This window comes from Typopeltis vanoorti, chromosome 20, assembly GCF_054136105.1.
Source record: "Typopeltis vanoorti isolate ZY-2024b chromosome 20, IOZ_Tvanoo_1.0, whole genome shotgun sequence".
NCBI lineage: Eukaryota > Metazoa > Arthropoda > Arachnida > Uropygi > Thelyphonidae > Typopeltis > Typopeltis vanoorti.
In genome coordinates, this window is record NC_143568.1 from 1,516,362 (window position 1) to 1,533,487 (window position 17,126).

Genomic DNA, 17,126 nt, shown 5'->3' on the forward strand with positions numbered 1-17,126 from the left:
AGAGATATATGCGATGTATGGAATAAGGACTTGCCATACAGGTTCAAAAACCATACTGAATGGTATTTGGCAGTCAGCTTGTAAGAGTCCAAGATGCATTTAAACTTCCTTGTGGTGAAACCATTCTGTAGTAAGATGCATTGGATGGTGATCAATTCTTGTAGGAGAACTTGGGAATTAGAGCAGATAACACATTCTGTTAAGCAAAGATTTGAAGATGCCTATTTTTTGAGATGGATGATGTGCTGAATCTGCTTCACCAGTTCCTCATCCTCAAGAAACCCAGGAGACAGACCTAAGCTCATTAATCCAGATGAGGGGTGTATCAAGGCCTTATAATGAGAAATAACTTCTTTATCTCTGCTTATTAGTGTGTTCTTCAACAGCCAAGTAATATGCGCTACCTTAGCAAACTTAGCAGTACTCCTCTAAACTTCAACTCTCTACCACCATCCCTAAATCTAATAAAATCTTCATCTATTTCCTGGAGTACAGTTCCATCAGTGTGGTGCACAACTTGTAATCTAATTTATCCCAAAATGCATAGTTTTACATTTCTCAATATACCCACTACTGATGTCCATTATCTTTTTGCCCATACTGAGAGCCTATTTGAATCATCCTGAAAGCTCCCCACATCATCTTGATTCACTATTACTCTAACTAATTTCATCATCAGCTGACAACTGAATATTCCTTTTCAGGTTATTTCCTATATCATTTATGTACAAATTAAACAGTAGTGATCCTATCACTGAACCTTGCAGCACACCACTAACCACCTGCCTTCACCTGGATTCTGCTCCTCCATACACTACTTTCTGATATTTGTCCAGCAGCCACCCTCTTATCCATATTATGTCATATCCGTCCCTATTTGTTCTAATTTGCATAACAGAATTCCATTTGATGTTCTGTCAAATACTTTGCAAAATACAGCAATTCCTCGATTAGTGTGCCTAATGCGTTCTTTAAAACAGGCACATTAATCAAAAACGCACTAATTGAATATAGTAACCTATGGGAAAATGTATAATTTGTTCCTCAGATTTCTTTTTTTACCCTTAAGTTATTTTATAAAAGAATTAGGGTATGTCTCGGGTCCTAGTTAAAGGAAAACCATGAAGCTGAAAGACAATAAAACATATTCAGAATATAAATTTATTATTCTGCTTCTTAACAGAGAATTGAGCTAATGTAGTTTGGCGGGCATTCTGTTTTCTTTTTTTCATACAACTGACGGTATGGTCCTATTGCCTCTTCTGACAAATTTTATTGGTTCTCTCTTCACCAGGGTCGGTCTCTAAGCATTGCTGCTTAAAAACTTCGATTGTATGAAAACTATTTTCAAATTGTTTCTGTGAAACCTCTTTGGGCTTGTCAGTGATTAAATGTGGAATCACTCAACTTCTCAGAATGAGATTTAATTAACTTAGATTCATTTGAAAAGCCTCTAAAATCATTTGCACAATGTGGAAGGATGTGCTACCAAAAGGCTCGCATATTGCTAGCGGTAATTTCATTCGACTTTGCGACTTTATAACTAGGTTGAGATTTCTCTGATTTGGTTAGAAAAGTCTTGGAAGGCAATGACCTCCAATAAAAACTGGTTTTTCATTGACATTAAATATTTGTTTATCACAATAGTCCCCCTTCTTACACAATTTTCTTCAAAATCTCTGGATATCTCCTTATCTGCAATTGCAGCTTCGCCTGTGATTAGAACATTATGTAGGCTATTTCTCTTTTTGAAATGCTCAAATCACCTAGCACCAGGAGCGGCTCATGCATAGGCACTGTGAAACTGCAGCACCCCCAATTTTTCTCGATATATAAATATATTTATTAATTTATTTATATTTGCTTGTAATATTTAATTTTATCATCAACAATCCTATACAATTCTCTTATTTTAGATGTATATACATCTACAATGCCCTAAGAATCCGTGAGTAAAAAAGCCAATGACATTTAAACAGGAGCACTCCTAAACAGAAGCAGGCAAAATTGCCTTAAATATAATAGTTTGTTAAGAGGAGTAACATGGGAGTTTTCCCAGCAATAATATCAATAAAAATCCATCCTGTAACATTTAGGAGGGCGAAGGATGCTAGAAGCACTGTGTTTATCACAGTTCCATATTGATACGCGTACAAGTATATGCTTGTTGCGAGCTATTAGCGTAATGCGGCACTGTCCATTGCACAGGTCCACCGTTGTTTATATGTCGTTTGCGCCAGTAGTAGAATGTTCGTAGTACCAATCGTGTTTACTCCATCTCATTAAATATTTGGACATTACAATTAAAGACATAACATGTGTTGTTATAATTTTTATTTTAGAACATTATTGGGGTTGTGATAATGGATTTTATTTTTAAGTAATTTTGAATTATACTAAACTGTATCATTTTATCGATAATAAACACTATTTTTTCTTGTTTAATGTTTTTTAAATTTTTACCATAATTTTGATATTTTATCCAAACATATATACACTTTACAGTGTGTATGTATATTTCGAAAGTTGCAGCACCTGCCACGATTTCAAGCCACGAGCCGCCACTGTCTAGCACTAACGTGGATTTCTAATTCTTTTCCATCATTGATAGCCCTTTCTTTTCAGGTTACAAAGAGACGATGCTTTTGATTTAATAAGGCCAGTGTTCAGCGGGATCCATTTATGGTTACAATCTTCGATCCATATAAAAAGAATTCTCTCTAATTCAATCATTATAATACTTTGATTTCGAGTGCATGCAGGATGAACTTTAAGCAGCCTTACCTTTCTCTTTGTATTCAGCAGTTGATTCACCCATTTTTGTGTTCTTGTCCTATCTTTGCTCCGGACTCACCTTGTTCATTTTTCTTTATTATTTCAAGTTTTTCTTCCAATCAGATTACTTTTCGAATCATTTTCACACTTCTATTTTTTGCTCACTAATTCTTTTACTCATGATTAAAGGTTAGGATAATAATTTAAAATAAAAAAGTAAGGAAAACAATTGCATGAGATATGATCAGCAAAATGCTATGTAAAGCAGACGACATCAATTTTGGCCGAACATAGTGTACATGAAAATAGTGTAGTATGCCATTAAAAAATAACTTTGTAAAATTACTAATTATATGAAGAGCCAAAGGCTTCAATTCGGTGACATGAACTTATTTAAGTTAAGGGATATTACATCCCATATTGTTTCTTTGCCGGATAAGAAACTCAAAGAGTTTCATGTGGAATATAGAAACTATATAAAGTTCGGCGATTCCAAGCGTAAGCAAATACCTGGATAGTGCAACACCTGACCCATTTGGTAGTTTGCACTACCAAATGGGTCTATGAGTTGCCTCAGTTTGCACTACCAAATGGGTCACGTGTTGCACTATCCAGGTATTTGCTTACGCTTGGAATCTCCGAACTTTATATTATTATTATTATTAAAACAAGACCCCATGGAGTCAAAGACTCATCTAGGAGGTCCTTTTATCTTACACACACATCTCATCATACCGTGTCTTAAACACATTCAAACTACTTGCAGACACCACGCTCTCAGGCAGGGCATTCCAATCACTCACAACTCTGCACGAAAAAAACCTGCCTCTCACTCCCTTACTCACACCCTCCTTATACAGTTTCCAGGGATGACCTCTGGTTCTCCCCTGATCTCCCACTATTCTCTGTAGAACTTCTCCACCATTGATCCTATAACAACCCCTTACCAACTTGTAGGTCTCTATCATATCTCCCCTCTTCCTTCTCTCCACGAGACTCTGCAAATTACATCTTTTCAATCTTTCCTCATACTCAACATTCCAGAGGTCAGAAACTACCTTAGTCATTCGCCTTTGGACCCTTTCCAACATCTCTTCAACCTTCTGAAAACCCGGGGACCAAATCTGGGCACAATAGTCCAAGTGTGGCCTAATCAAAGCCTTATACATTGGAACAAGTATCTCCCTACTTCTACATGTCAGTGTCCTCCACATCATTCCCAGAAGTCTTTGTGTTGTCTTCACAATTTTCGCGATGTGTCCCCTAAATTTTAGATCCTTATCCACTATCACCCCCAGATCTCTTATTTCCTCTACTTCCAACAATATATTCTCACCAAGCATAAATTCTGCATCCGATCTTTGTTTTCCAAATTTTAAAACCTTACATTTTGTAACATTGAACTCACATCCCCATTTGCTTGCCCAATTACTCAATTTATTCAAGTCTTCTTGCAAGGCCACAACATCTTCACTACTCTTTATGGTTCGTCCCAACTTTGCATCATCTGCAAACAACTGAATATCTCCATCCAAATCTTCACCAATATCATTAATATATAAGTTAAATAGTAATGGCCCTAAAACAGACCCCTGAGGCACTCCACTAGTGACTTTCCTTTTCCTGGATATTGCACCCCCATACACAACTTGTTGATACCTATCAGATAGCCAGTCTCCAATCCAATGCACTAATCTAATATCCAACCCCATCTGCTCCAGTTTGACTGTCAACCCATCATGAGGTACTCCATCAAAAGCCCTGGCGAAATCCAAGTATATCACTGTGTATCCTTCTCCTCTGTCCAAGGAAGCAGTCACTTTATTGTAATAAGTAAGTAGATTACTAAAACATGACCTCCCTTTAGCAAATCCATGCCGTCCATCAAAAATTATACCATTGTTGTCAACCCAACTCTGGATCCCAGTTCTCACAAGCCTCTCCAACAACTCAACCACAACACCTGACACACAGATAGGCTTATAGTTTGATGCTTGAGTTCGATCACCTCCTTTATGAAGTGGCACAATCTTGCCCTCCTTCCACTCTTTAGGAACTTGACCAAGTGCAAGACTCGTATTAAAAAAATATGTCAAGGCAGGTGTCAACTCTCTAGCACACTCCTTCAGAATACGTGGTCATATATTATCAAGTCCCACAGCCTCATTTACGTCTAGTTTACCCAACTCCCCAAACACCTCTTGCCCATCCACAGTCAGTCTCTCCTCCCCATCATCAACTGCTCTTAATCTCTCCATGAAGTCACATTCACAAGATTGAAAGATCCTTATGAATTGCTCATTAAGTATCTCCACAACACATTCTGCAACAGCTGTCTCCATACCATTTCCTCCAATCAATGTCATCCTTCCATAATCATTCTTTCTTTTGCTGGCTACATATCGAAAGAACTCCCTAGGATTCTTTTTGGCTTCATTAGCTAACTGCTGTTCATACCTCTCTTTAGCTACTCTCACCAACCAAGTCACCCTCCTTGCCTGGTCTTTGTAGACCTCATGAAATTGGTTACTTCCACTTCTCTTATGCTGTCTCCACAATGCCTTTTTTTTCTGTATTGCATGCTTAATCTCTTTATTCATCCATCTCACACCTACCTTATTTAACCTTCTCACCCATGGTATACATTGCATTTACTAAATAATTTTTGAAAATCCCCCAAGCTGCATTGATCTCTTTTCCAGCTAACTCCTCATTCCATGCTACATCTGCAAGCTGTCTCCTGAGCTCTTCATAATCACCCCCCTTGTAGTTCCACATATACCCTTTTTTCACAGGGGTCCTTGCACTGCTGGCAACCACCCAGGTAATCACCTCATGGTCACTTTCACCAATTGGTGGATGATTTGATACCTCATTGATAATTACATCCTCCGATGAGATGACCAAATCCAAGACCCTTAATCCTCGTGTGCCCTCTGTTACATACTGTCTGAGGTAGTTATCCCTCAAAAACTCAAGAAACTCATTTTCTTTACTTCCAGTCGCTATCTCTTCATTCCAGTCTATATTGCCATAATTAAAATCACCCATAATGATCACCCTTTTCTTATTTGCTTGGCTTATTTGACTATACATTTCACTATCACCACCATCCACATTAGCAGGTCTATAACAACATCCCACCAAGTATTTGATTCTATTCACCTCTATCTCACACCATACTGCCTCAAAACCACTGGCCCTATTTCCCTCTTGCATCTCTACCTTGTATGGACATAACTCTTTCTCTATCATCAATAGCACTCCCCCTCCCTTTTTATCCCTTCTATCCTCACGAAACACATCATACCTTTCCATCTCTATTCCTGTCAGGATGTCGTCCTCATCTAACCATGTCTCACTTATTCCGACAATCTCTGGGTGCACAGACGCAATTAGTGCAACCATTTCATCCGCCTTGTTTCTTATGCTTCTAGCATTGGTATACAAACACAACAACTCATTTCTGGATCTACAGCTAGTTCCACTGATACCATTCACTCGATGTGCTCTCTCCATGCTGAACTGGGGCCATTTCACTTTCTGCTTCTTCATTTTAGAACCCTTTGCAACAACATCTGTTTCCTCTTGATCCCTGGGCATCCCATTACTTTCCTGCCTACACATGCTCTCACCTCCTCTTGGAGCATCCACCTTTCTCACGCTGTGTATCCCTGTCCACCCTGGGCCTCCCCGTTTCCCTGCTCCTCTTGCACACCCATTCTCTCATTTTCTATACTCATACCACTCACCTCTCCATTGTTTTCCACTTCTTCAATCTCTCCTGTCTTACTCTCCTGCTCTTCCACATCACTCCCCTCTCGATCTGATTCATTTTCTCTATTCACTTCTCTACCTTCCAGCAGCAGTCTCTCCAAGCGACTCACACCATAACCACTCAAATGCAGTCCATCGCTCCCATACAGCTCACTTCGTCCCTCAAACTCATTCCACACATTAACAAACTGTACTCCCGTCTCCTCACACATTTCAGCCAGAATACCATTCATAATCCTTGCTCTCCGCCTCATTTCACCACAATCATACCTAGGCAACACACTGACCACCCTTCCTGTCACACTATTCTCTTTTATCTTTCCAAGCAGTCTCTTGACATTCATTTTGACATGCTCTTTGTTCTCTCTCAAATCATTTGTACCAATTAATACAATTAACTCTTTTGCTCGCTCCCTCCTCATATCCAATGCCTCAATCACTCTACTTATTTTACCGCCTGGAAAACATACCTTGTGCATTTTATCCTCTAGCACACCTTTAATAATGGAGTCGCCATACAACGCCACTCGCTCATCTTTCGTTAACTCTTTCATGCCATCATGATTTATTGTAATAGTTTTGACCTGAATTCTCTTAATTTCATTCCGCATCCATTTCATTTCTTGCCTCATCCAATCTAATTCACTTTCCGAACCTCGCGACACATTCTCTCTATCATTAAATCTTTCTAACTTTCTAACTCTCGACCCCCTCTTCTCACATTCCCTCTCATTCATCCTTCTTTGTTTCCGTACTTTCGGTCCAACATACGTTCAACTTTCACTATCATTCTTCTCACTTTTACTGTCATTCATCTTTCTTTGTTTCAGTACTTTCGGTCCAACATGCGTCGAACTTTCGCCATCATTTATTCTTTCGATTTTTTTTACTTGCGATTTCTGCATTACGCAAGTTCTACTTTCATTCGTTCTCTCAATTTCGTTTCTTTCCACCTGACTTTCGTCCCTTTTAACATCCGTTACGGTTATCAAACCGAATATAGTTTCTATATTCGGCATGAAACTCTTTGAGTTTCTTATTCGGCTAAGAAACAATATGGGATGTTTTGAATTTTCCCCCTTAACTTAAATAACTTTGTAAAATGCTTCAAATCGGTAACTAAATTATTTCATCCTGGGAGCGACTTTTTAAATTGGTTAGCCATAAAAAACGTATAGATCGAAAATTTTTAAAATCTTTAACATTTATTTTTAAGATGTATATAGACACACTAATCAAATTTTAGAGGCGCGCTAATTGAATTTGGGTATTGAAAAAAAATGGCACACTAATCGGGGGCACAGTAATCGAGGGATTGCTGTACAGCAGGATCATCATGTAGCCATCTTCATTATCCAACTTAGCTGTCACTCTATTATAAAAAAAAGTTAGTAAATTACTAAGGCATGACTGAACCTTCACAACATGGCTCTGTTGTCTTCACAGAGCCATGTTGCTCATAGAATATCACATTCTTATCCACCCATTCTTGAATTCTGTTTTGACGAATTTTCCAGTACTTTTACCACTACTCTTAAGATACTGATTGGTTTGTAATTTTCTACTGAAGTCTCAGAACCTCCTTTATGCAAGGAAATTATTTTGCCCTCTTTCCACTTCCTTGGTACTCTACAGAGCTGAGACTTAAGTTAAAAAGCCTTGTCAAAGGCATAGGCAAAGACATTGCCAGTATCCTTCCACATTCCTGCAAAACATGAACTTTTTCTTTCTCCCCCCCCAGCCTGTAACTTTTCCCCAGTGCTGGGATAAATGCCTCTCCAATTGCAGGAGGACTGGGTCTACTTCTCCCATGGTGATCACCCACTCTGAAGAGAGTGGGTCACTTGGGAGAGAGTGTTTATTCACTTGTATGAATTAAAGTATGAAGATGGAAGACAATCACAAAAACATCCATGCCTGGGCAGGATTCAAACCCATAAACTCTTGGCTGGAAAGTGGATACACTAATCACTTTGCCAACCAGGCCAGCAAACATGAGCTTATATACCATCTAATCCAACAGCTGTCATTTACATAGAGATTCTGTGATATCCTAAGAACCTTCAGGTCATCCATCTCTGTTCCTACATAAGTCTCTGGCACGTAAGTCACAACATTTATCTCACTTGGATGATATACCCTTGCAAAGTGGTCACTCAGTAATGCAACTATTTTATCTGCTTCTGTCACCTTATGACCTTCGGCACTCGTTAAGGTCATTCTTCAGTAGTCCTTCGTCTTAATTGCCACATCATGAATGAACTCTTTGGGATTTCCTTTGGCCTGCTTGGCTGCTTTCTTCTTGTAATCTGATTTTCTGAATTCCTCACTCTGATGGTCATCCTTCTGTCTGAACCTTGTACTGTTCATTTGTTTGCTAGTCACATTTCTCTTTATATACCCTCCACAGCATTTTCTTTTTCTGCAGCTTATGCTTAATGATATTAATTATCCATCTAACTCCTTGATTAATCCTCCTTACCTTAGGTATACAATTTAATATTGCTTCCTCTAGGTGTCCCTTAACTATCTATCATTCACTACCAACATATTTCATTTGCAGGGTTTTATGCCATGGCACAGCTTCAAGCTTCCTCCTAAGCTTATCATATCACCTACCTTGTATTGTAGTTCCACATATACCACTTAACTGGATTTTTACATTTTGTTACCTCCTGAGTCAAGACCATATGATCAATTTCTCTGATTGAAGGCAATTATGGACAGGCCTTCTGATCCTGTAACAAGATCCAACAGTCTCAAACAAAGAAGTCCCCTCTGTCACATTCTGCTTCAAGTAATTATTTCTCAGCAAGTGTATAAATACAATTCTTTCCTGTCATGTGATCTTTCTTCCTTCCAATCTATATTCTATAGTTGAAGTTCCCATAATTATCATTCAACCTGTACTCATTGTACTAATTTGCTGATACGTGTTTTCTAGATCATCCTTGGAAATTCCTGTCGTATAGACCAGAGCTTCTTAAACCGTGGGTCATGTAACCAAATGTAGGGGGTCATGAAAAATTTGGCAACAGTAAAAGGTTTCTGAACGCACAATGACCAAAAATTAATTCAGATTTGAGGCTGTTGTTTGTAATTCTTTATGTAAAGTAAAATTATATGTATACCAAAGAATTGTTTTAAAATAAATTTCTTTATGAATTATTATCAGTAAGTGTTTGATTTGTATACCTATTTTCTATACCTATATATCTGGGATCGTGTAAAAATTTCTCGAGCAAAATGGGGTCATGTAAAAATTTGTCAGGGGAAAAGGGGTTGCGAGTGGAAAAAGTTTAAGAAATGCTGTTATAGACAACCAATCATATATTTTGTCATATTGTCTTGAACCCACACTAAATTGCTTCAAATGAGCAGCCACTCATTTGAATGAGTGGCTGCGCATTTGAAGTGGCTACTCATCTATCTCTTATTCTTTTTGGCTGCAATTCATCAGCTATCATCATCGGCAGTACTCCACCTGCCTTCAGTATTGCCAAATAAATCCTCACATTGCCATCATATGATGATTGTCAGCATATACAGTAAATATATAGTAATTTAGGTGTGACTGACAAACTCCCAAGTCTCAATGTGGTATACATGAATGAAATTGTCATAGTAGAATCTTAGTTTTCAGTTGATTTTTACATTAGACTATCTTTCTGTACTCCTTCAATTCTAACTGCTGATTTATAGTTTAAATATATATTGCTCAGTATAATGTACAATTTACTCTGTATAACTTTGTGTTTCCCTTAACGAATGGTTGGTATTCTATGTCTGTAGATACATACCCTCTTTCCATCCCCTGGGGTCTGGGTTAGTCCCGAGGGGGTGGAAAGAGGCGAAAATAGTTCCACTGCATAAAGGTGGTTCCAAGACTGCTGTTGTAAATTACCGACCGATTAGCATATCAGGAATCATTGTCAAGGTCTTAGAGAAATTAGTCAAGAAAAGAATACAGGATTGGATAGATGAAAATGGGATATTGTATGGGGGACAACATGGTTTTGTGAAGGGTAGATCATGTATCAGTAACTTGCTCACGTTTTATAACACAGTGACGGCTGAACTGGATAGGGGTAATGGGTTTACAGTAATACTACTGGACCTTGCCAAGGCTTTTGATAGGATACCACATAGAACCCTAATCAGTAAACTGGAGCAGATGGGGATAGATATAGGGCTGGTGAGATGGATAGGAGGGTGGTTGAAGGAGAGATATCAGAGAGTGGTTTATTCAAGAGTTGAGTCTAAAAGACAGCTTGTGACTAGTGGTGTGCCGCAGGGCTCTGTTCTTGGACCACTACTTTTCAATTTGTTCATCAATGATATAGGAAAGGAATCTGAGAGGAAGTGTTCACTTGTTTGCTGATGATGCAAAGTTGGGTAGAGCAATTATGAGTGCACAGGATGTCAAAATTTTACAGGATGATTTGGATAGTTTGGAGGACTGGGCTAGGAAAAATGGATGTCAATTTAATGTGCCAAAGTGTAAGGTTATGCACTTTGGGGTGAAAAGAATAGCAGCAGTGTATCGCATTGGTGGAACCGTACTTCAGGAGATTGATGAGGCCAGGGATTTGGGAGTGTTGGTGGATAGGAAATTGAAGTTTAGGGGGCACATTGCAAAAGTCACTAAAACAGCTCACCAAATCACTTGGCTTCTGAAAAATACTTTAACATGCAGAGACAAACAAGTTGTTGTTCCTCTGTATCGAGCCTTGATAAGACCCCATCTGGACTACTGTGCCCAGTTATGGGCACCAGGGTTTCTTTGTGATGGGGAGGAAGTGTAGAGGATCCAGAGACGAGTGACCAAGATGATAGCAGGTCTGTGGCATGAACCTTATGAGAATAGGTTGAAGAATTGTGGGTTGCAGAAATTGGTCGATAGGCGAAGGAGGGGTGATATGATTGAGACATTCAAATTACTGAAGGGGTTTCTATAAGATTGATCCAGAAGATATTTTTGAAAATATGACTGATGGTGGGAGGACTAGAGGCCATGAATGGAAGCTGGGCAAGAGCGTGGTTGACAAGGGTGTTAGAGCTAGGTTTTTTACTTGGAGAGTAGTGAATGAGTGGAACAAGCTTCCAGAGTCTGTTGTGGGTGCTACGACCGTGAATGAGTTCAAGGGAAGGTATGATAGATACTGTGTGAATGTCGAATAGTTGTTCTTGACATGATGTTAGGGCCTCCCTTGATGAGTCTGTCGACTCTATGGAGTTGCCTGGAACAATAATAATAATATTATATTCGTGGGGCTGATTTGCCTGTTTTGATGGATGAAATACTTGAGCTTTTGGGGGGGGGGCCCAATTGGTTATACAATAAATTAAAGATGCCAAGAAATTATATTCTTGGTTAAATCCTTTATCCAAGTGTAAGCAAACAAAGTTTGCATCTGAAGTATTTTCAGGACTGGGCAATTTGTGTATAGAAGCTAATGACTTCACATCAGTTGCCTTAGTATCCCATAATGCAAAGCACATATCCTTACAGACATGTATAATGCTATGCATTATACATGTCTGTAAGGATATGTGCATTATGCAGAATGTGTAAGGATATGGGAATTTGCATTATGCAGAATGTGTAAGGATATGGAAAGGGTCACTACTCAGACCGGTTTCAACCTTTATTGAGGTCTCATCAGTGGGAGCCAGACCCAGAGGTAATTCCAAGGTTGAAGTAATGCAGAAATCATATTTTTCATTATGGAATACTAAGGTAAGTGATGTGAAGTCATTAGCTTTTATATACGAGTTGCCCAGTCCTGAAAATACTTGAGGTGCAAACTTTGTTTATGACTAAACAAACACACTTAATAATCACAGTAATGAGTTTTAATAAGTAAATATTTCATCCTAAGTATCTTAGGACATCATCAGTATAGTTAATTCAAACAATACTAGGAATAACATACAGTTAGAGCTTATGATTACAATGGAATCCCAATATGCATGCAGTAACGTATTATAGAATTAAATTAAAATATATCTGGAGGGAATAAAAAACAGATTACATTAAAATAAGATAACATATATAAAAATATTATTTTGCACAATTTTGTATTACAATTTCCCATACTTTAGGAATACCAAGAACGTCATTACGGTTTAAATTTGGTCTGAAGTAGGGCTTCAGCACTTTCTTTTTATAAATGTTCACGCAGGCCTGGCTGGTGGCATGTGCAATATACACATGCTCTGCAGAAGAAAAGGTGCCTAAAAGATGTCAAAAAATATGAGATAAGAGTTTAAACGAACAACAAATGGCACAGAATGGATCATATAATTATGAATGTACATTGTCTTCCGTTCAGGCCCCTTCAGATCTTCCCGGAAATGAACAAATAAATTCTGAAATTGTGTCCTGGACCTGATTATATTACTGTAATTTTTGATTAAAATTTACGAAAATATACTTAAAATAGTTCTTTATTTTTTAATGTATCATAAATCAACTTATGATTAATTGTTGAGTTCCATGTAAGGGCTGTATCCTAATTTTAATCGGATCGGATGCACGTGGATGTATTTTTTTGAATAAAGTGTAAATAAAACGAACAGAAAATGAAAAACAAATGGAACACACTTTACAGTATAATGTTACCTCCAACCCTATCGGCTTACTACTGATAACTCGTTCTTCTTGACATTCGAGCCTGTTATATTAGCGGGCTGTTAGGGCAGCGTCAGCGACACAAAATAATCAGCGAATTCTTGAGTCCAATGCGAAACATTCTTGTAAAATTCTCTTATCTATTTTCGTTGAATCTTCAAAAATTAATTTATTTATTAATGCAAAATTAATGTAAAGAATATTTTAATAAATCTCTTACTTTATATTACTATTTTATATTATTTTGAAAATTTATATAACTTGAAAAAATTTGTATAAGCAGGACTAATCCGTAGGTAACATTATACTGTAAAGTGTGTTTCATTTGTTTTTCATTTTCTGTTCGTTTTATTTACACTTTATTCAAAAAAAACTTTTTTGGAAAGGCGCTGAACATTAATCTCACACACAAGAAAAATACTATGCGCCGGTCCTGTGTTCACGTTTATATAAAGATCTATGTAGAAGTTTGGTCTTTTCCCAGTGGATCATATGGTTTGGGTTTTCAACTCAGTGTTGTGTGAAACCAGATTTCTGCGGTTTGATAAGACAGATATGGTCTTGATATTCCGAAATGCGTTTATGAATAGATCTACCTATCTGTTCATAGTAAGACAATTTACAGGAGCATAGAACCTTGTACACGGCAGGCAGCATCAGAGGTGAGAGTTTGTCTTTAGGAGAAGGTAACAAGTTATAGATCTGGTTGAATGGTTTGTAGGTAGTAGCAAGTTTGTATTTCTTCATAATTTTTGAAAGACGTTCGGAGATGCCTTTGACATAAGGTATGGGAATCCAGTGGGCTTGTTCTTGTCTAGGTTGATGTGTGAGGAAGTGACTGATGAATTTTTGAGTTGTTTTATGATTGCCATTTAGTATGGCTGTATTTTTGATTATTTCCAATTCTTGGTTTAGAAATTCTTCAGAGGAGTAGAATCTGTGTGCTCTGGTTACAAATGATTTAATGATTCCAAATTTTTGAGATGGATGAGCAGAAGAATTGTGAATGTAGTGACCTGAAAATGTTGGCTTGTGATAGACAGAAGTGGAAATGGAACCATCTTCTTTTCTTTGGATATGTAAATCCAGAAAGGAGATACCCTGTGGAGACTCTTTTTCTAACGTAAATTTGATGCGAGGATGAAGGTTTATTTTATCTCGAAACAAGTGTAGTTCTTGTTCAGAACTTATTACTGTGGTTATTACATGTGTTTGTTTAGTCATGAATTATCCACAGGTTTCATTGTACAATAAAGCAAACTTTCTTTGTTTACACTTGGATAAAAGATTAAACCAAGAATATAATGTCTTGGAATCTTTAATTTATTAACTTGCCTTTGATTCAAAAGCTCTGCTAAAGGTTCTTCTTAGGCATGATTCAAATCCTGGTCTTTCCAACTAAAATATTCCATTGAAACCAACTAAACTATGAATGCTCTCCATATAATTAGTGTTTTATTATTATTATTAGCATCAAACCTCCATAGAGTCATCATCTTGGAGAGTCCAAACCCTCATGTGGAAAAAAAAAAAAAAGTAATCAAATACCTTAAACCCATTCACTGTTTATTTGGCATACTCGCTATCCTTTCAGGCAGTGCATTCCACTCACCATCCACTCTCTATGCAGAGAACCTTCTCCTTACTTCCTTACTCACATGTTTCTTATGGAGCTTCCAGGAATTTTTTTTTCCCTTTACTCTATGAAAAATCTCCTCCACACTAATTTGATAACAATCCATCACCAACTTATGCACCTCGATCATACCCCCCCTCTCCTTCTATTCACAAGGCTCGGCAAATTGTTCCCTCAATCTGTTCTGATATCCCACATTTCATAGATTTGATGCTGCCTTTGAGAATATAAAGTAAAAAATTCTTAATTTATGACATAGTATTTTTGAGTTTTTGACCTCAATTTTTACAGATATCGCATATATTACATTGGTTTGTTATAAAAGATTTCAGGTAAATCATATAAATTTACAGTAATATAACATTTCAAAATTTAAATGTTAATTCTAGATTTTTGAATTTCCTGCACTACTAGTTCTTTCTTATGTCTCCTATTATTTTTTGCTTTATATATTTTTCATGTTATCATTTTTGTGCTTTGTATGGTTATTACAATAATTTGTGTACCATTTCCAGCAATTTTCTATTGTTCTGTTTCCCATGATTTTATTTTATTTCTCATGATTTTCCTGTTTTATTTCCTGCAATTTTCTTTTGTTATATTTTCTGGCCATTTCCTTTGTATCCTGATTGTGCCATCATTTGCTAAGAAATTCATTTCACTATAGTGAAGGTTTCCAGCTTTTAACATTTGTAATAGTGAGCTTAAAATAGCATTGCTTCTGTGGGACTTAAGCTAGGAATTTTCCATGGTTCATTGTGGTGCATCATTTTGTTATTAAATTGCCCATAATGATCACCGTTTTCTTCTCACTAATCAGTTTGCATATACATTTTTGTCTTCACCACAGTGAATGTTTTCTTCCACTTTGCCACCTGGTCTTCTAGTTCTTAACTTTTCTTTTTTCTTGAATAATACAGTAATTCTTCAGTTATCTGGGAAATAAATTTCCTATTTGATATAGCACCTTCAGTTAACCAACTGAAGGTGCTATATCAAAGGTTGATTGACATGCTAATTCATTCAATAATTAGTTAATTGAAGGTCAGATAATTGAGATTACTATCTTTTTATTTTATTTTAATCTATTGTTCACCTTGAAAGCTACTTAACTTTATGTTATTCATTTTTGAGCTGTACACTGAATGGTAATTGCTTCCTATTTCAAATATGTTTGTTTTAATATATAGGCAGTTCCCCGGTTACAAACAAGATATTCCTGAGAACGTCTTTAAGTCTGATTCGTATGTAATTCGGATCCCTGTTGAACAGCGCATATACGGTAATAATAATAATAATAATAATGATACCCCTGTGCTAGCCGCTAGCGTAAAGATGCTGTGCCAACGAACCATTTATGCCATGTGGATTTGTTTACATGCACAGAAGAAACTAGTTCCTGAATTATTAATTTAAATATTTAATTATTAATTATCCTTATGGGGAGCCTGTTCGTAAGTACGGAATAAGTTGGGTTGTTCTTAACCTGGACTTTCTGTTCCAGCAAAAATGTGCACAAATATACTAATATGTACTTCTGTACATTTTTGTTGGAACTGGATATTAGTAATGACTAGTCCCTATTGTGAACAAAAATCAGTAGCTACTTTCTATTAGCTTTGCTCTTTTCTCCATATTTTGCTAAAACATTTCTATAGATAAAACTCTACTTTCCACTAAGCTATTATCATATATTTACATAAAAAAAGTTAAGCGCTACATGACCCTGAGTTTCAGAAATTTGAAGTCTTAATTTCTGAAAATCAGACTTTGAATTTCTATATATGAGATTTCCACATCTGTTTTATTTTGCTGTTCTTCCTTCTCTGTTTTTCTAGTTTCTTTCAAGTTATAATTATATAATAAATTGTTAATCACTTTTGTTTAAATATTTTGCATCTTAAACGTGTTACTTTCTCAGTGTTTAAAATAATTTGACAGGACTATGTGGGCTAGCGATCCATATTCTCAGGGTTCTTATACATACCTGTCTGTGGCATGTGAAAAGCATAACATTTTGCCATCTCATTTAGCTGAACCTGTATATCTAGATGAGGAAAATAAACAGGTATGTATTTTTTTTTTTTTCAAGTATTAGAGCATGTTTTTAGCTAATAAATTGCTTTGCTTATTATTAACACCAGACCTCCATTGACCCAAAAGGCTCATTATGACACACACACACAGTTACACAATGCTCATTAAACCCATTCAGTGTAACTGCATTCCACTCACCAACCACTCTCTGTGCAAAGAACCTGTTCCTTATGCCCCTGCTCACACCCTCCTTATATATATATATAT

At 36.9% G+C, this 17,126-nt stretch overlaps 1 protein-coding gene across 1 annotated transcript in view; it reads left to right on the forward strand.

Moving 5' to 3' along the window:
* LOC150095190 (uncharacterized) overlaps positions 1–17,126 on the forward strand; it is a 353,683-nt gene that overhangs the window by 100,162 nt on the left and 236,395 nt on the right. Inside the window, exon 5 of the mRNA XM_090410551.1 lies at positions 16,764–16,890. Within this exon, the coding sequence (XP_090266677.1) occupies positions 16,764–16,890 (127 nt within the window). The remainder of the gene's footprint in view (positions 1–16,763; positions 16,891–17,126) is intronic.